We start from the raw sequence: 21,273 nt of genomic DNA, 5'->3' as shown, positions 1-21,273 counted from the left end.
CAGAAATTTTGATACCACATTACTGCTAGGAAGATGGACATTTGGCTGTACTGATTTAGTAAAGAAAAAAAATAATAAAACCAGTATCACTATTTTTTAGAAGCAAACTGACATGCATAAATATAAAAATGAATCCAAATTTTTAAAATAATCGTTAAATGAAAGTGCAGAACAATTACAATAGGGTAACAAAAATAATAACTTAAATTTCACAGAAGCAATGGGCTACAAGCACGGAGGAATCTGGGCATACAAATAACATGAATCAACAACATATAACACTGTCATTTTAAAAGAAATCATACTGTAATTGATAAAAGTAATGATCTAAGAGCTAAGATACAGTAATATTTGAAGTTAGGCCAAAACAAAGGGTCACAGCCATTCTAATCTTGCTTCTAAGTCCTCGAAATAGCAGGCACTTAGTGAAAATGTATTGGCTAAATAAAGATCATTAAACAAGAACCTATAGCCACTGCATAGCCAGGGCTCTCCAAAGCCAAAACATAACCTGAATGCAAATGGCGTGTCCTGGGATAATTTTATTAGTCATGATCTTTAACTTTAAAATGTTTCAGAATGATGGATACTTCAACTTCTAAGGTAGTATATGTAACTAATTAGGAAACTCTCATACCACAGAGTATAAGGGAAGTCAGAGTATTGAAGAGACAAAGCAGAGAATCACGATCTTTCCACAGGGAAAATGGCAGCTCTTAAATCTTGAGAGAGGGATATATTAAATAGGTCTACTAAGGAAAAAATGGGAGAAACCAAGGATGAGAATGTGATAAACTTTGGCATATGGAACACTACGATGAGCCAGTTTTTCCTAGCTGCTGGTGTAGACTGTGAAGAGTTAGACTGCCTGAAGTATCAAAACATCTGCAGAATTGTACTGGGCTTTCAAATATGCTGGAATACCATCATTCCACATGATAGACCACGTTAGAATCTTTGACAGGTGGGTCATTGTCTAGTGAAGAAAGGAAGGTACAAAATGAGAAAACACTAAAGTTCTGTTCATTTAGGACAGACAGGAGAGGAATCTACCAGTGCAGCTGCACATTAAACTGTTTTCCCTTATTCTTATTAATGGTATCTAAACCTTGGTTTACTAATCAGTTCAGTAAACTAATGCTAAATGTAGTAATTCCTTATACTTCAGTTTCAGCCTTTGCTAATTGGTTTTATTGTGGATACATAAAATGGGAAGCTTTTGAATTTAAAAAATTATCTTTATTTCTAAAAACATCACCAATCAATAAGGTGACGAAAATTGGGAAAGAATATGACAGGAATATGTTTGTTTTGTTTTATTAAATCACAACCACTAATATTGAAACACTTTCTAATGATAATCAAGAGTAAGTTCCAATAAGATCTAAGATAACTTTGTAAGTGGTAATTCTAGTTCTTAAAAATTCTAATTAGATGATATAAAGCAAAATATTATCGTATAAAATTCCCTTTAACCCCCTGACAGGATCAGAGTAAAGAAATGACTACCTCCTCTTGAGAATAAAGTTACAATAAAATATTACTATATATTGGCCAGGCACAGTGGCTCATGCCTGTAATCCTAGCACTTTGGGAGGCTGAGGCAAGAAGACTGCTTGAGCCCAGGAGTCCGAGCCCAGCCTAGGCAACCTAATGTGCCTTCATCTCTATAAAAATAAAAAAATGATCTGGGGGTGAAGGCGCTTACCTGTAGTCCTGGCTAACAGGAGGCCAAAGTGGGAGGATAGCTTGAGCACAGGAGTTTGAGGCTGTAGTGAGCTGTGATCATGTCACTGTAATCAAGCCCGAGTGACAGAGTGAGACTCTGACTCAGGAGGTAAAAAAAAGACTTTAAGAAAATACCTGGCTTTTACTATTTTTAAAGTAGATTTGTCACTTGTTTAAGAATCATGCTAAAAATTAGTAAGAAAATTTGAAAAAGGCAATTAACTTTGAGGTTTATATGAACTTCTCTGTAACACAGCTATAAAACAGTTTTTAAATAAATGCACTTAGCATACAGTTCTTTAAAGAATAGAGTTTTAATAGTGAGAGGAATCAATGACAAGAAACTGTATTTTGCTCAGGGGAAAAAAAACTGGACACTATACAATAAAAGCAATGATTGGAAATCCTGAATTACTTTCTGTTGTCAAGAGTCCATTTGATGTAATGATTTAACTTTTCCACAGAATTAATCACTATTACTTGCATACTAAAAGAGGTACAATTTCGGGAAAAGAGTAAGTCTGTGAGAATTTAAATTTTTTCCTATCTTATCCATGTCTCACTTTTAAGATGTTTTGATTCCTGGCTCTGACAGAGATTATAATTTCCAGAAAATATACAAGAAATCCATGTTAAATAACAACAGTGAACCTTAAAGGCATGAGCTTTTGTCACTTTATTGTTAATCAATGAATATTATCCAAAATTAGAGATGTATACTTGCAACTTAATTGTACAACACAAAATTATGCTCATTGTCAAAATCTATTGGAATTTACCAAAAAGTAATTAGTGTATTTTTACATTGCTACATGAACATGTGTTCTCAACTGCTAATAAAAGTTATGATTGGTTTAATCCCTATGAAAATCCATGTTGCAAATGGTTGTTCTTGTTTAGAAAAATTCACACAGCGTGTAAAAATGGATTAAATCCATTTTAACCTAATCTACAAATAGATTATGAACAGCAAATATAACTGGTCATTTTTCAACACTGCGTCATACTGATGCAGCAATGGTAGTGCGCACAGTTCAAAATTAAGAAAATTAATAAAAATCCAGTGAAGTCCAGGTTTTCACCGATTATGGCAATTGCTTTAGAGTGAATGCTGATGTTTCAAAGCATGGACAGCATTGTCTATTCCTAATCCGCTGTCTAGTCCTCTGATGTGCCAAGCAGGAACATTCTCTTCTGCAGGGTTTTGAAGCATGAGCACGACCATGGTACAACAGTTACTTCAAGGTTAGCCAGTTATCTTTTGGACTACTAAGCCCCAAAATATATTAAATGCAACCTTTCCTTTTCATAATGTCTGCCCAGATTAATCCTTTTAAAGTCAGCAAAAATCAAAAAAGCACAAGAGATATTTTCTGACACAATTTAATCTACTGTGCATGAAAAAAATGTTTAATAAAATGGCAATTTTAATAGATAAATGTAAATTTGAGTGTGTCATACCAAATGGAAAGTAGCTGAACCACACAGAGAAAACAAGGCTTCATATATCTTCAAATCTAGGTGTTTTACAGTAAAGAAAATATTATAACGTGGATATTACAACATCTTTCTAACTGGAAAGATTTCTTCAGTAAGATATAATTGAAATGAATATAAACTAAAATTATAATTTCTAAAATAGGATTAACAAACCAAATTCATGTATTTTTAGTTAGAAATTGAAAAAAATAAGCACAGTGATTTAGAAACCAAATACACTAAAATGATTATGTATCTATCATATCAAGAAATAAAGATATAGACATTCTTCATATACTACAAGGGTAAGATCTCTCTCTCTCTCTCTCTCTCTCTCTCTCTCTCACACACACACACACACACACACACACACACACACACACACACACACACACACAGCTTCCTCCTCAGTCACACAACACCCCTCCAGGAAGATGGTATACCAGTGAGAGCTTACAATTTTAATACAAATCAGCATCCCACAGTTCAACAAAAGGCAGTTAAAAACTTAGCGCTCTAGTTCTGAAGGAAAATGAAATTTCAAAAGTATTCCTTCATGATTGAGACTATGACGATGAATTATAAAACACACAGTTTACACATTTCCAATGTGTTTGAACAACCAGTCATCGCAAGTGTCATTGTGAGGTAGTATTACTGTCCCCTCCTGGGGACTGATGTTTTCATAGGCTGTCCTTTCAAAAAGATTCAGTTTTAAAAATGGTTCAAGTCAATTACCAACATGTGTGTACTTTCTTTTATTAATCATCTGTTTATCTGAATCAATCTATAAAAGAACAAAACTTTTAAAATCTTGTAGACTGTTTCATCAATAAACTTTCCTAGTGAACTATACTACTGATGTCTATACCTCAGCGAGTTGGCAGGCAAAGGAAACCATCAAGAGTTATATATAGGAGATGAAACACCAATCAATTTAGCCGTCAAAGATGACTGTAATTAAGCAAATATCAAATATCCAATAATGCAATTATACTGGGATTAAAAAAAGTTACCTACCAGTTGTACACCGCACTGTCAGGAGTTCTAATTCCCTTCATGATTCATAACCAACTTCTAGACACTGATCCCAAAGACTGTCCACTCTGCTGCCTGTCATCATTGTAAACACTACCTTAACTGTCTGGTGGCAGAACTATGGCTATGGGCATGGCAGGGTATGAGAAGGGCACACTGAGAAGACATGGGTGAGTGAGAATGAGGAACATATGTAGGTTAAGTATGGAAGGGGCATGGGAAACACTCGTTCAACTATCCACCATCATCCTTTAAAATGTACAAAGTGCTCAAACCACACAGACACATTTGTCAGACATGATAATTAGTGCTAATCTTCAACAGAAAAAAAAAGAAAGAAAGAAAATGAAAAGTGTGAAAGGAAGTGATGGAACACCATTCTCCATTCCCCGGCCCAAAGGAAAAAGAAAACCAAGCACGACATCACACTGCCTTAATGTTGAAGAGCTCCCGCTCCCCGTAATTTGTCTTTAGCCACCACAGTCAAACTGGTACAAGTGCTTTGGCAAGGTGGGATGCATTCCATCACATCTGCAAAGGCCTGCTTTTCTCTGTTGGTGGTTCAGCTTATGAAGAACATGTATGCAAAATAACAGCTCTCACATTGCTTCAAACTCATCAATACGCTGCTTCGTGTTGCCTTGCCGAATTTGTCGCAGAGTCTTGTACTTATCACGGCCTGCTTTAACATTCTCAGCATGAAGAACATCATTTTGTGTTTTCTTGGTTTCATCTCTGGCTTGTGCTAATTCTGAACTTAAAGCCTATATTTAAAAAATAAAAAGCATGACTATTACTTTTTACTTAAGATTTTTAAAATTTATGAAAATGGTTTAAAGATGTAAAAGTACACATACCAAATCTCTGACTTAATTATTAACATTTCCACGGTGAAACTTTTTTCTTTAAAGTGTGTAAGTTTGTTTTACTTTCATGATGATGATGATAGCGGTAAGAAAGGAAGACCCACAGCCTTTCATTCTATATTCATCAACCATGATTTTTTGTATATTATTCTAAGTTTCCTTAACTTTCTCATCCAATCCTTGAGATGACTTACAAAGAAGTTCAATGTAGCCATAACACAGTAATGTTACTATAAGATTCAAAATCTATACCATGAGGGATGCTTCCTCCAAAAGTCTTAACATATTTATTGCAACTATTGCCTCGTTTTCTTTTCTTAACATTTGAAGATTTCACCAACTAAAATATTAGATAACATCAGGAAAAAAAGCAAGGTCTCATAATAATAAAATTCCCTATTTTGATCTAATAATGTCCATTGAATAAACTGACCTTTGCCTATATAAAATCTAAATAAGGCTGGGCGCAGTGGCTTAGCCGGTAATCCCAGCACTTTGGGAGGCCGAGGTGAAAGGATTGCCTGAGCTCGGGGGTTCGTGACCAGCCTGGACAACTTGGTGAGACCTCGTCTCTACAATAAATCACAAAAAAAACTAGCCGGACGAGGTGGCGCGTGCCTGTAGTTCCAGCTACTTGGAAGGCTGAGGAGGAAGGATCGCCTGAGCCCAGCAGGTAGAGGTTGCGGTGGCCATGAGCATGCCACTGCACTCCAGCCTGGGCAACAGAGTGAGACTCCAACTCAAAAAAATAATAATAATAAATAAATAAAATCTAAACCAATAATTAAGATTACATAATGCCTTAAAGGTAATCTACTAAGTATCATGGGTTTTCAATGTACATTTTACTGTTCAAAAACTAAATTCACTTGTTTTTTTAAACAGCATTAGAATGTTTTCTACCTTTTAAAATGGGTCAAGCTCTAATTAAATAACTCACTAGTTAAGGCTTGATTACACAAAGCTAACAAACATTTGCTAATGGGGTCATACAAAGGAACAAATGAAATAGCATGTCTGTAGACCAAACACAAGCCAATGACAAGCCAGTTAGTGTTAAAGGCTTCTAGAAAAATCATATGCTCTTTTAAATAAGCTTGTCTTAGGTGAAAAAAACGCAAACTGCATTTTCAATGTGCATACGACTGCAAATGTTAAATACCTGAAGTTGCTTCTTAACACGCTCGTTTTTCTGTGTTTCTGTTACACGTTCTTCCTCACTTCTATGGTTCATTACCCCTTCGCTCGATAATTCAGCACTAGCCTCGGCATTATTCTCATCATGTTCATCATGTTCATTTTCTGTTGGAGGAACGACTGGTGGAGGGGGAGGGGGAGGGGGAGCAGACATCACAGTTTTTAACTCTTCTTTGGTCTTTTCCAAGTCTTCCTGGGCTGCAAACGCCTGAACATTAAAAATAAGTTCATGAGCAACTTCCTTTAAAAATCAATCATTAACAGACTCATTATCCCATCCTTCTTATAGAAACTACATTTCAGGGTAATGAAAATAAACCCTAGTGATTAAAGCTCTGTTTTTAGAGAAGAATGACAGCAGGTAAGAGAGAGGCAAAAAAATGTTGTTGTTTTTATGTTTTGTTTTGGTTTTGAGTTGGAGTCTCACTCTGTGGCCCAAACTCCCGGCCACCGCAGCCTCGACCCGCTGGGCTCCGGCGGTCCTTCCACCTCAGCCTTCCAAGTAGCTGGAACTACAGGCGCGCACTACCACACCCGACTAATTTTTTGATTTATTGTAGAGATGAGGTCTCGCCAAGTTGCCCAGGCGGGTCTTGAACCTGCGGGCTCAGGCAATCGACTCACCTCAGTCTCCCAAAGCGCGGGATTACAGGCTGAGCCAGCCAAAAATGTTTTTTGAACCAGGGTCTCACTCTATTGCCCAGGCTGGAGAGGAGTGGCACAATCACAGCTCACTGCAGCCTCAGTTGCCAGGGATTGGGAGTTCCTTTTACCTCAGCCTCCTGAGTAGCTAAAACTACAGGCACATGCCATACACCTGGATTTTTTTTTGAAGATGGAGTCTCACTCTGTCGCCCAGGCTGGAGTGCAGTGGCACACTCATGGTCACCCCGGGGTCGACTGCTAGGCTCCAGCGATCCTCCTGCCTCAGTTTTTCAAGCAGCCAGAACTACAGGTGTGTGCTACCACACCCAGCTCATTTTTTTTTTAATTTATTGTAGAGACAAGGTCTTGCCAAGTTGCCCGGACTGGTCTCGAACCAGTGGACTGAGGCAATCCACTCGCCCTGGCCTCCCAAGGTGCTGGGATTATAGGCTGAGTCACCAAGCCCGACTTTATTTTTAATTTTTGTACAGATCTCGCTATATTGCCCAAGCTGGTCTTGAACTTCTGGGCTCAAGCAATTCCCTTGTTTCAGCTTCCCAAAGTGCTGGGATTACAGGTGTGAGCCACTACACCCAGTAAGAGAGAAAATTTTTAAACATCATTTTGCAAGGCCTGATTACTAATTGTAAGCCCAGAATCAATAATCAAGGATTATCAATTGTTGCTAAAACTGTTATGCAAATTGTTGGCACACGGGTTTCCCTAACACTTGCTTTTGTTCCTCCAGAAATTAATTACCTCTTCTGTGTTCTCCAAGTACTTAATTGACATCAACAGTTAAATATTTAACACACCCACACCACACACACACACACACACACACACACACACACACACACACACACACAAGCATTTTTTCCCCGTTACTTATAACAGTATTTTATATTTATCTCTATAAAATCAGCATGCTCCTGGGCATACTGCTGGGTACAAAATAGCTATTCAGTAAAAGCTAGTAAATAACAAATGATTACTTTGTGTTGCCATTCAGTAGCTTCCTCTTCCTTTTTCTTCTTGGCTTCTTCTAGAAGTGCAATCTTGGCAGTGAATTCGGCAAGTTCGGCTGCCTAAAATAAAAAATGCAATTACTAAAAAAAAAAAATATTGAATAATCTTGTGATATGTTAAGTCAACAAAGCTTTAATGCATATGCTTGGGCTGTTTTATATGTTTTTCTTAGCCAGGCTTCATCTTAAAAAGGGTAGTATTTCTTAAGATCCTAAATAGCTTATTTATAGTTGGTCCTTGGGGTGATGAGCTAATAAGAAGATATTATTATTCTACAGACAAGTAGTTAATACTTTCTTAGCAGCAGGAGCTTAAAATGTGTAATATTAGGAAATATTATTATTAATCCATAAACAAACTATTTGCTAAGGTCTACAAAAAAATATATATTTGGATATAAGAGAACTTTGTCAAATCCTCTATTTAATTCCCCAATAATCCTAATAGGTAGTACTACACCTCTTTTTCTTTCTTTCATTCTTTTTTTTTTTTTTGAGTCATCCAGGCTGGAGTTCATTGTCACGCTCATGGCCACTGCAGCCTTGACCTGGTGGGTTCAGGCGATTCTTCCACCTGTCTTCCAAGTAGCTGGGACTACAGGCATGCACCACCACGCCCAGCGAATTTTTTGATTTACTGTAAAGATGAGGTCTCGCCAAGTTGCCCAGGCTGGTCTCGAACCCATAGGCTCAGGTAATCCTCTCACCTAGGCCTCCCAAAGTGCTGGGATTATAGGCGTGAGCCACTGCGACCAGCCACCACTCCTCTTTGCAAAGGAAAGGAACTGAGGCTCAAAAAGACCCAATGATACACAGCAAGTAAATGTCTGAATTGACATTTAAATCCAGGATCTTCTAAGGGACATGCCTTTATTTGTATGTCCACTAAGTAAACAAAAGTCTCAACCAAGTATGGCCTATACAGTTCCTATCTTGTAGGAGCTATAACATATTGTGTCAATTTATCTAAAGCAAAAGATGTCCAACGACTTGTAGTACAGCCTGTCCAAAGTCAAAGTGAATCGAAATCTTTTGTTGGCAACGGGCTCCACTTACAAATAATCTATAGAAAAATATATTTTATGCTGTTCTGTTTTTAGGATGTCTTTTTAAGTCAGAAATAAGAGTTTTAGGTTTACTTCCACATTCTGTTATCAAGTTATTCGTATCTGGGTTTGCTTTCCAGAAAGTACAGCTTTTCTTTTAGAAGGTTCACACTAAGGGTTTGTTTAAGTTTTTCTTTTTCTCTGAGACAGACCGAAGCCAGCTCCTTACCAGCTGTTCCTGGTTTTTCATCTGGTCGGCAGCTTGTTTTTCGATTGCGGACTTGGCCTCTTCTGCAGCTCGACGCTCCTTTTCAAGCCGTTCTGCTTCTTCTTTTGCTCGTTTTCGTTCCTGATCCAGCTCTAGAGCTTTCCGAGTCTGTTCTTCTAGTTCTGTCAAATATATGTATTCCCCCCGCACAATCATTAATTCCAATTATTCTCATTATCCCAAGAAGCTAAAAGAGCAGCAAGAAATCAAATCTGTACCGTTTCAGAAAATTTGCACACATGTAAATACACATGGACCTAGTTTTTAACTTGGCAAAACCTTATCATTTTTAAAAACCCATTACACAACTCAAAAATGCAAAGAAATAAAAATCCTTTGTAATTCCAGTTATGCCATAAGGCTAGAAGCACATTTATTTTTTATATTATCTCTCCATTTAAAGTTTTAACTTTAGTAAACAAATTGCCTTGTTTCAGAAATTCAGAAAATAACACATTTTAAAACTTATGTAAGTTTACCTTATCTAAACTAAGTATCAGATGAGTAAATCTAAGAAATTAAAATTGAAAACCATACTTAATGACTCAAAGTAGAAATTTTGATGTGAGTTATATGAATAATTGAAAATGGTGAGTTACTGGTACATATTCATTGAAATGACATTCTTCATAAAAGTAGGAAAAAAGTCCTAAAATTTATATAGAACCACAAAAGACACCAAAAAGCCAACACAATCCTGAACAAAAAGAACAAAGCTGACTTTATCACACTACCTGGCTTCAAAGTTTACCTCAAAACGGTGGTAACCAAAACAGCATGGTACTGGCATAATATCAGGCACAGATTAATGGAACAGAACAGAGAACCCTGATATAAATCCACATATTTACAACCAACTCATCTTCAACAAAGGCACAAAGAACATACAGTACAGAAAAGATAGTCTTTTCAAGCAATGGTATTGGGAAAACTGGATAACTATATGCAAAAGAATAAAACTAGACCCCTATCTCTCATCATACATAAAAACTAAAACTAAGTCTTGGATTCAAGACTTAAATCTAAAACCTGAAGCTGTAAAACTACTGGAAGAAAACATTGAGGAAATGTTCCAGGATATTAGTTTAGGCAAAGATCTTTTTGTATAAGACCTCAAAGGCAAAGGCAATCAAAGCCATAATAGACAACTGGGATTACAATAAGCTGAAAAAGCTTCTCTACAGCAAAGGAAACTATCAGCAAAGTGAAGAGACAACCCACAAAATGGGTGAACATATCTACAAACTACTCATCTGACAGGGAATTAATAACCAGAATATACAAGAAGCTTAAACAACTCAATAGCAAGAAAAACAATCCTGTCTTAAAAATGAGCAAAAAATGTGAACAGACATTTCTCAAAAGAAGGCATACAAATGCCAACAGGTATATGAAAAATGCTCAGCACTCATCATCAGAGAAATGCAAATCTAATGCCTGTGTCTAAAAGGCAATAACAGATGCTGGAGAGAATGTGCAGAAAGAGGGCCTCTTGCAAACTGTTGGCAGGAATGTAAATTAGTACAGTCACTGTGGAGAACAGTATGGAGGCTCCTCAAAAAACTAAAAATAGAACTACCATATGATCCAGCAATCTCATTACTGGGTATATATCCACAAGAAAGGAAACCAATATATCAAAGAGATAGCTGCACTCCCATGTTTACTGCAGCACTATTCACAATACCAAGATAGGGAATCAACCTAAGTGTCCACCCACAAATGAATGGAAAATGAAAATTTGGTATATATACATCACGGAATATTATGCAGTCATACATGCAGCAACATGGATGGAACTGGAGGCCATTAAGTCAAGTAAAATAAGCCAAGCACAGAAAGACAATCATCCCATGTTCTCAACCACGTGTGGGAGCTAAATAAATGTATCTCACAAAGATGGAGAGTAGAATGGTGGTCACCACTGACCAGGAAGGAAAAAGGGGAGGGGAGGAACAAAGGGGAGAAAATGTATTTATCACCACTGAACTGTATACTTAAAAATGGTAAAGACAGTAAATTTTACCTGCATATTTTACCTCAATACAAAAATTCTATATGGCTACTTGGCTATAAAGATGAAATGTACACAGCACTGGAGATCACTACAGCTAAATTCAAGGATTACTCATTTTAGAATCTGCCATTCCATGTGATTGACAGATAAAACAAAGCCCACAAAGCTCATGGCTTTATCACTCATCTAAACAAGCTAACAAGTAACTAAACAATTGAAAGCAGGGTCTAAAAGAGATACCTGAACACTCATGTTCATAACACCATTATTCACAATAGCTAAAACATAGAAATATCCCAAGTGTCCATCAACAGGCAAGTGAAAAAGCAAAATACGGTATATATACAACAAAATATTACTCAGACTTTAAGGGATGAAATTCTGACATATACTACAACATGGACAAACCCTAAGTACAGTGTGCCAAGTAAAATAAGCCAGCCACAAAAAGACAAATACTGTATTATTCTACTTATATAGTCAAAAAATCACAAGGACAGAAGTTTTATTAAAACACAACCACCCTCATTTGTTGAGGTATTGTTGAATATGGCCACTTTCACACTGCAGCAACAGAGTTGAGTAGTTAGGACAGAGAGTATGGCCTGTAAAGCCTTAAATATTTACTATTTGGCACTTTGCAGAGGTGCTCAAAATCACTGCTCATCAAGAAAATGCACTACAGGTTGAAAACCCCTAATCCAAAAATCCAAAATGCTCCAAAAATCCAAAACTTTAAAAAATTTTAAATTCAGGGGATATGTGTGCAAGTTTGTTACATGGGATTATTGTGTGATGGTGAAGTTTGGGCTTCTGTTGAACCTGTCACTCAAACAGGGAATATGGTACCCAATAGGTAGTTACTCAACTCTTGCTCCAATGTAGTACTCAATAGGTGATTTTTCAGTCCTCCTCCTCCTTCCCCCTTTTCAGAGTCCCCAGTGTTTGTTCTCATCTTTTATGACCATGCATATCCAGTGTTTAGCTCCTACTTACAAAATGCAGTATTTGGTTTTCTGTTTCGGCATCAATTTGCTTAGAATAATGGCCTCCAGCTGCATCCATGTTGCTACAAAGTACATGACTTCATTCTCTTTCATGGCTGCATAGTATTCCGTAGCATACCTCCTTTTCTTTATCCAATCCACCACTGATGAGCACCTAGATTGGTTCCATGCCTTTGCTACTGTGAACAGTGCTGTGATAAACATGAGTGCAGGTGTCTTTTTAGTGGAATGATTTATGTTCCTTTGAGTATATACCCAGTAGTGGGGTTGCTGGGTCAAGTAGTAATTCTATTTTTAGTTATTTGAGAAATCTCCAAGTTGCTTTCTACAGGGGCTGAACTAGTTGACACTCCCACCAGTAGTATATGAACATTTCCTTTTCCCTGAACCTTGCCAACATCTGTTGTTTTTGATTTTTTAGCAATAGCCATTCTGGCAGGGTGAGACGGTATCTCATTGTGGTTTTGACAAGCATTTCTCTGAAGACTAGTAATGTTGACCATTTTTCTACATGTTTGTTAGCCACTTGTATGTCTTCCTTTAAGAAGTGTCTGTTCATATACTTTGCCCACTTTTTAATGGGGCTGTCTTTTTTTTGTCGATTTAAGTTCCTTATAGATTCTGGATTAGTCCTTTGTTGGATGCATAGTTTGCAAATATTCTCTCCCATTCTGTAGGCTGTCTATTTATTCTGTTGACAGCTTCTTTTGCCGTACAGAAGTTCTTCAGATTAATTAGATCCCAGTTATCAATTTTTGTCAAAATTTGAAAATTTTTGAGCACCAACATGACACTCAAAGGAAATGCCCCTGGGAGCATTTCAGATTCTTGGATTAGGGATGCTCAACCAGTAAGTTTGATGCAAATATTCTAAAATCTGAAATCCAAAACACTTCTGATCCCAAGCATTTTGGATTAGGGATTCTCAACTGGCATATACACCAGAATGGCTAAACAAACAAACCAAAACCCTAACAATAAAAAGTGGTGGAAGGCTGGGCTCAATGGCTCAGCCTATAATCCCAGCACTTTGGGAGACCCAGGCAAGTGAATTGCCTGAGCCTGCGGGTTCGAGACCAGCCCGGGCAACTTGGCAAGACTGAGCCACTACAATAAATAAAAAATTAGCCAGGCATGGTAGCACGTGCCTGTAGTTCCGGCTGCATGGAAGGATTGCGGGAACCCAGCAGGTTAACGCTGGGAAAGCCGTGAGTGTGCCACTGCACTCCAGCCTGGGCGATGGACCAAGACTCCCACTCAAAAAAAAAATTTTTTTAAAGTGGAAGAAGTAGTAAGAATGAAGAGCAAATAAGCTTATGTTCACTAGTAATAGGAATAAAAATGATCCAATCACTCTGGAATGGGGGAAGTGTAACATGACACAGTCACTTGAGAAATAAGTTTAGCAGTTCCTCAAAAGTCAGAGTGACCATTTGGCTCAGCGATTACACTCCTTAGGTCTATACCCCAAATAAAGGAAAACACATAAACAACAAAAACCTATACATAAATGTTCATAACAGCATTACTCACAAACAACCCAATCATCCATCAACTGATAAATGAATAAAATGCAGTATATCCATAAAATGGAATAGTATTCACCAATTTAAATAAAAGCTCACATACCACAATATGAATGAACCTTGAAAATGTAATGCTAAATTAAAGAGCAGTCACAAAAGACCAAGTTTTGCATAATTCCATTTAAATGAAATGTCCAGAGCAGGCAAATCTATAGGATAGAAAGGTTAGTGGTTGCCTTTGGATGGGAATGGGAGTATTAAGAAATGAGAATGATTGTTTTGGATGTGATGAAAATGTTTTAAAATTGACTGTGGTGATAGTTGCACAATGCTGTAAATAGGCTTAAACTATGTATTATGTATACTTAAACCCTTAAGCTGTCTACTTGAAATGGGTAATTGTATGATATGCAAATTACATTATATAAATTATATCTCAACAAAGCTATTTAAAAAATAAACAAGAGTAAACTCTATGATGGCATAAGTTGAAATGATATGAATTACATTTGAAGTGCTTGTTTGGGCAGCACATATACTAAAACTGGAACAATACAAAGAAAATTAGAATGGTCCTTGTCAAGAGTGACACAAAAATTCATAAAATGTTCTGTATTTTTTTAATCATATAAGATTAAAAAAAAAAAAGACTAGAATGAGGTAAAAAGGAAGCTCTCTGAGTGCAGGCAATTTCTATATTCTGGTCTAGGTACTTACAGGAATAAATTTACTTTGTAAAAATGAGCCTTACACTTAAGAAGAACATATATTACTGTATCAATCTGTATACTTCAACAAAAACATTTGTTTTTCTTTTTAAATACAACCATAATTTTTTTAAATCTTAGAATGCTACATTATGGATTACTTGCATTTTAGAAATTAGAAAACTAAGTGAATTGAGAGGCAAAAATGACGTCTATGGTCATATTCTAAGTTAATGACAAAATTAAAGCTTGTTCCTCCCTAGGTGAGTGAATTGCCTGCGCCTGAGGGTTTGAGACCAGCCCGGGCAACTTGATAAGACCTACAATAAATCAAAAGTTTCCGGGCGTGATAGCCCCTCCCTACCTACAAACTATCGCTTTTATCACATTATTCTGCTTCCTTCCCCCAAAACACTTAACACTACAGAAAATAATATTGCTTATTATATTACTCTATCTTTGCTCAATTTTAGTAAGCTCTTTGAGAAGGAAAAGCTTTTCTATTCAGTACTGTATCCTCAATACTAAAACAGTGCCTAGTACACACAAGATGCTTAGTAAGTATCCAGGATGAATGAAATCATTATACTAATACTTTCCTATGGTTGGTCTTTTTGAAAATGGAATTCACTTCAATAATTGTTAGAACAGTAACTGAATGCACGTCTAGCTATATTATACCTCAAATATATCTTTACAATGGTTAAAATGATAAAGGTAAATAATTTAACAGTGATGCATTACAAAAATGAAAAAATGAATGAACGTTTCTATTAAGTGACTCATTTGAAATAATAATGACTTCGATTTAACATTTTAAAAAATAAAATGACAGTAATGAAGTATAAAAAAGTTTCTTCCTAGGCTGGGTACAGTGGCTCGCGGCTATAATCCCAGCACTTTGAGAGGCCAAGGTGAGAGGACTGTCTCAGCCCACAGGTTCGAGGCCAGCTTGGGCAACTTAGTGAGACCTCATCTCTACAATAAGTCAAAAATTTCGTCAGTCAACTAGCTACCTGAAAGGCTGAGGTAGAAGGATCACCTGACTCCAGCAGGTTGAGGCTGCAGTGGTTGTGAGCATGCCACTGCACTCCAGCCTGGGTGACAGAGTGAGACTCCGACTCAAAATAAATAAATAAAAACAAAAAAGTTTCTTCCTTGTGAGCATAGCAGCTCACACCTGTAATCCCAACATTTTGGGAAGCTGAGGCAGTAGGGTTGCTGGATCCCAGGAGTTTAAGACTGCCTAGGCAACAGCTAGACTTCGTCTCTACAAAAAAATTAGCTGGGCATAATGGTGTATGACTAGAGTCCCAGTCACTAGGGAGGCTGAGATGAGGGGACTGCCTGAGCTCAAAAGGTAAAGGTTACAGTGAGAAATGATCATGCCACTGCACTCCAGCCTGGGAGACAATGAACCCAATTGAGAAAAAAAAAAAAGTTCCCTCCCAAAACAAAAAAAATTACAGGTTAATCTACTAAATCATGACTTAGATATGGCCAAAATTACTGCATCTGAATAAGAATTTAACATAAATTACAAGACAATTGTGCAGATTTTAGGACAGCCTAGGAAAGCTTTCTAGAAAAAAACAAATTAGATGTCTTTTTCCTTAAGATGACTGATTTGAAATTGCCTTGATAGGGATGATCTAAATCCTTTCTATGTTCTATCTTCCTTATAGTCTTTAGTGCTTCTTTGAGTAGTTTTCTGTGTGTAAATCATTAATATTTTTATTATATATTCTAAATAAATGAGATGAAAAGACTTAGTAAGTAGCTATTTTCTCAGAAAAGGTGAGCTATAATTTAATATCTTCTTTGAAATCAGATCAGTATCAGAAATTTCTTTAAACTTTCCTTTTTTAACATGTTTTAGCATAATGCAGATTTCTACAGCATTTTTCCTCTGAAAGTATTGTTCATACTATCCACATGACACTTAGGACATATCGTGTCACTTCATTAACATTTTCATGTGTGTACTTCTGCCAACTATACACACCTCACTCCATCTCTGCCACATTCTTGTATTTCTAGAATGCAACACAAAGTAGTCACTCCATAAATGTGTTTTGATTGATGGAAAAGGCAACGAGAGTGTTAGGAATCACACACTGGAATTCAGGAAACAATCTCTGCCCCAGAGTTGTGGCCTACAAACAAATGCTTTGCTATTGTCAGGCTTTACACTGAATTCGTTTCTAAATTTTCTATTTTTTACTCTGAGAAGTAGCTCTTCTAATGAATCAGAATAAAACCTAGGTTCTTTCTATTTCTTCTCTTAGAAATATTATTTCCAATCCTCTTGGAATTGAAATGATCAACCAGTTTGTGGATTTAAAGCAATCATTGTGACTTTCCTCTTGAGCTACCCTCTTGCAAATATTCTACCCATTGTTCAAAGCATCTCCCCACCACAGTAGGCTAGTGTAAGAAATAAAAATAAACCTCGAACAAGACTACAGGTTGAGTATCCTTAATCCAAAAACCCCAAATATTAAATGCTACAAAACCCAGACCTTTTAGAGCACCAACATGATGTTCAAAGGAAGCACTTGAATTTTGGACTTTCATATTTGGGGTGCTCAATTGAACAATGCAAACATTCTAAAACCTGAAAAAATCTGAAACACTTCTGGTCCCAAACATTTCAGATGAGGGATACTCAACCAGTATTGGCTATTTCCAACAGAACTGTAGAGATGGTTCTACTAGTTATTAGGAAAGCAGGTTATTAAACAGTTTTATAAGCAGTGTAGATTTCACATTACCCCTGAGATCTGACTGCCTGGAAAGGAGAAAAGCATTTAATCCTGCTCAATACTTTTTTTCTTCTTGCTCTCCCACTATCTGCTGTGTGAAAGTAGTACATCCTCAAGTTACTTAACATAAACCACATGTTGCAAATCCAGCATATCTTTTCTATATACTTAGCATTTTGGTCCCATACTACCTAAGAAGTTCTTCCATACATGTTACCAAAAACAAACAAACACAAAATATAACACATCTATGTATTCTGCATTTTCTGGGGGTTTTTTGGTTTTGTTTTGTTTTAAGTTGGAGTCTCACTGTTGCCCAAGCTGAAGTGCAGTGGCACGCTCGTGGCCACGGCAGCCTCGACCTACTGGGCTCAGGCAATCCTTCTGCCTCAGTCTTCTAAGTAGCTGGAACTACAGCCTGTGCCACCATGCCCAGATAATTTTTAATTTATTGTAGAGATGAAATCTCTGCAAGTAGCCCGAGCTGCTCTTGAACCCCTTGGGCTCAGGCAACCCTCTCACCTCCACCTCCCTAAGTGCTGGCACTACAGGCGTGAGCCATAGCATCCGGCTTATTCTGTATTTTCTAATACACTTAAATTAAATATTTTTTTAGGAGTTCCAAAATAGTTTATATAGCTAGACTAGCTGAAATTGCTTTAAGTTACTTTAATGCTTTAAGGTACTTAAATGATCATAAAGCATTGCATAAATGCTTTTGTTTAAAAGTCATAAAGTGTTGACTATATATGTCTTCTGTTTCTAGAACCCTGAACAGTAACAGGTATAAATTAGCATATATAGTCATTTAGAATATTTTAGCATAACCATGAAAGATATTCGCATGTTTAAGTAAATTAGAAAGAACATGAGCACTGTATAACTGAATGTGCCTTAAACATGTTCATGATGCAATTCCACGAAATAGTAACTTGGTAATTAAATATGCAACTGCCCTAGATAACCACAAGTAAGATTTAATAATAGCAAAAAAGACCAAAAAAAAAAAAAACCCCACTATCTGATAACAGAGCAAAGATTTTGAAACCCTCGTCAAAAAGAAACCTTACCTTTCTGGGCTTTCAATGTTTGTTCTTCAATTTGCCTTAGACGCTCTATCAGCTCTTCCTTTTCACGTTCTATTCTTTCCTTTTCCTTTTCTGCTATTTCTCTTTTTTTCTTTTCATTTTCTAATTGTGCCCTTAAAAGGAATTACAATTGCTATATTACAAATTAATAGACAGAATGTTATTCATGTGAAATCTAAGTACTATATTCAAATCAACTAAGAAACTACAACATGAATATTTTAACAGAGTTTTCATTATTTTCACTTGTGCTCAAAATGGCATATGATTATAAACACAGGATTATGCTACTACATACACCCATATATGTACATATACATGTGCTGGGTTCCAATTGTGGGGTCACAATAAAAACAGTGGGTGACTATTTTAGGAAACAGCAGCCATAAAGAAAGACAAAATTATGAACTTCACAGTAATTTGAATGGACTTAGAGGCTATAATACTGAGTGATCTATCACAGAAACAAAGAACCGAATATGACATGGTCTCAAGCGGACCTTGAACAACTATTGTAATACTGTAAGAAAAGGACTGGCAGTAATGAGAAACTGCCAGGGAGGGGAGGTACACCTCATCAACAAGGGTACTTACATAATGAACATTTGTACACCTAACCCTGAATTGTATTCCACATATTTAAAATTAAATATTAAAAAAAAGAAATATTAAAAACTTAGACACTTGGGGAAGATTTTCAAAGACAAGCTTACAAAACTGCTTGGAAAATATAACTGTCAAATATATCCCCATGTACAAAACATGTATACAAGGCGGAATGAGTGGGGAAAAATTAGATTTACTATTTGCATTATTATTCTATTTAATCATTATTCAAATCACTACTTCAATAAGAATAATTTTGGCTAGGTGTGGGGGCTCACACCTGCAATCCCAGCACTTTGGGGGGCCAAGGTGAGAGGAATGCCCCAGCTCCATGGGAGACTGAAGCAGGAAGACCCCCTTGAGCACAGGAGATCAAGACTTCAGTGAGTCATAATCACGCCACTGCATGCTAGCCTGGGCAAAAGACTGAAACCCCCAAATCAAAACAACAACAACAGAAATCTAGGCATTTGAATGACTTAAACAGTTGCTTAAATCCTACTGTGTATAAATCAACCAATAAATGCTTACTGATGAAAAGCTGTAAAATTTATCCAAGAGAGGAACCATGGATTTTTGTGCCAAAAAAGAGACTCAAGTTTTCCACTTCTATCCAGTAACTAAATATAGCACCATCAGCCGGGCTCGGTGGCTCAGCCTGTAATCCCGCGCCTTTGGGAGGCTGAGGTGGAGTAGATTGCCTGAGCCCGTGGGCTCAAGATCCGCCTGGGCAGGCGAGACCTCATTTCTACAATAAAATCAAAAAAATTAGCTGGGCGTGGTAGCATGCACCAGTAATTCCGGCTACTTGGAAGGATGAGGCGGAAGGATCGCCGGAGCCCAGCAGGTCAAGGCTGCAGTGGCTGGGGGCGGCCACTGCACTCCAGTCTGGGCGACAGAGTGAGACTCCAACTCAAAAAATATATATATATATACAGCACCATCACCAAATGATCCTAATTAAACACACTATAGATCCTAGAAGCCATACAGCACTCTTCTATGTGCCATGAACTAAAGGACATATAAACAAATACACTGAGGATGCAAATAGTATATCAATATTATAAACAAGTGTTAAACAAAATACACAGTGCATGCCACTGCACTCCAGCCTGGGTGACAGAGTGAGACTCCAACTCAAGAAACAAAAAATTAAAAAATAAAACCACAATGCAATCCTAAGGCAAATGAGAGCAGTAAAAAAGGAGAGAAGGTGTCTTGCTCTGTTGCACAGACAGGCCTCAAATGCTTGGCCTTGCAAGATCCTCTCCCTCAGCCTCCCAAATAGCTGGGACTACAGGTGTATGCCCCACACCCAGACCCCCAATTTAGTATCTTTAATGGTACGATTCATAATTTCCAGCAAGTTTTATGTTCGTACAAATGTTTTACTATGAAATTAATTTATCTAAAGCAGATAATTTGAGTTGGTATCACAAAATAAATAAAATTTCTTAATTACATAACAGTTAAGAAAAAAATAATTAAATACAAACACTAAAAATAGAGTAGTAAAGTGGCAGAGGGCCTACTTAGTTACTCGATAAAAATTACGTTATATCAAATATGTTTAAAGTATATATGTTTATACATGTTCAAGGCTCCTCAGTTTTTTTAAAAAAAAACTTATTCTATTTCTTAGATTATCATATTGTTCCATAAAAATTTTCTCAATAAAGTAAAACTTTAGCTTAGCCTGTAAATTTTTCAAATAAAGCACAAAAGTCTAAATTAATCTAGAATTGGATTTAGAATTAATATTGCTGGAGGTAATCTGGTTTCAGGGTCGATAAGGATTTTACTCAATATCATACAGTTAAAAAAATTCTCAATTTAATATACTTAATGGTATTTTTTGCAAGGGCAAAAGAAAATACAGTTAAAAGGATTAGTATCTTTGACCAGGTATACTGTTATCCTATCCTGAACAGTGACTTTTCAGTTGAGATCTACAATGTCATTAACACTGTTTCAAAGTTAAGTATTTAGGACATTCTTACCCAGAAAACTTAAGAAATATGAGTCATAAGTAAAACAAATTTGAAAACTTCAAACTACTATATCCAAAACCATGGCTGTGAGCCAAAAGCAAGCATGATAAAAGAAACACGTTTGTGAAGGCATGAAAAGGCATTTTCTCAAAAATATCTGTCAAGGATTTCTAACTTGAAAATTATACACACTTGTCTTAAAAGAGCGATAATCCCATCTTTCCATGTAAATACAATGAAAATAATGTAAAAATGTAAATTTAGGGGA

At 36.7% G+C, this 21,273-nt stretch overlaps 1 protein-coding gene and 1 long non-coding RNA gene across 5 annotated transcripts in view; both read right to left on the bottom strand.

Annotated features, from left to right (window-relative positions):
* Window positions 1-21,273, bottom strand: part of RDX (radixin) — a 76,020-nt gene that overhangs the window by 20,232 nt on the left and 34,515 nt on the right. For 2 of the 4 annotated variants that reach the window (XM_008056555.2, XM_008056556.2), the window contains exons 9-13: window positions 18,388-18,518; window positions 9,257-9,417; window positions 7,949-8,041; window positions 6,274-6,516; window positions 4,849-5,009 (exon numbers count right to left, since the gene is read on the bottom strand). In XM_008056555.2, coding sequence (XP_008054746.1) covers window positions 4,849-5,009; window positions 6,274-6,516; window positions 7,949-8,041; window positions 9,257-9,417; window positions 18,388-18,518 — 789 coding nt within the window. The remainder of the gene's footprint in view (window positions 1-4,848; window positions 5,010-6,273; window positions 6,517-7,948; window positions 8,042-9,256; window positions 9,418-18,387; window positions 18,519-21,273) is intronic. The other 2 variants (XM_008056557.2, XM_021711602.1) reach the window with 2 other exon arrangements.
* Window positions 2,390-3,606, bottom strand: LOC110595503. Its single transcript, XR_002481892.1, has 2 exons — window positions 3,575-3,606; window positions 2,390-3,531 (listed from the first exon to the last, which is right to left on the bottom strand). It is a non-coding gene; the product is annotated as an uncharacterized LOC110595503 (long non-coding RNA).

Source organism: Carlito syrichta, unplaced genomic scaffold (genome assembly GCF_000164805.1).
Source record: "Carlito syrichta isolate Samal-C Ts95f unplaced genomic scaffold, Tarsius_syrichta-2.0.1 Scaffold302396, whole genome shotgun sequence".
NCBI classification, from domain to species: Eukaryota; Metazoa; Chordata; class Mammalia; order Primates; family Tarsiidae; genus Carlito; species Carlito syrichta.
Note: the sequence above shows the minus strand (reverse complement) of the source record. Positions and strands in the feature narration are given on the sequence as shown.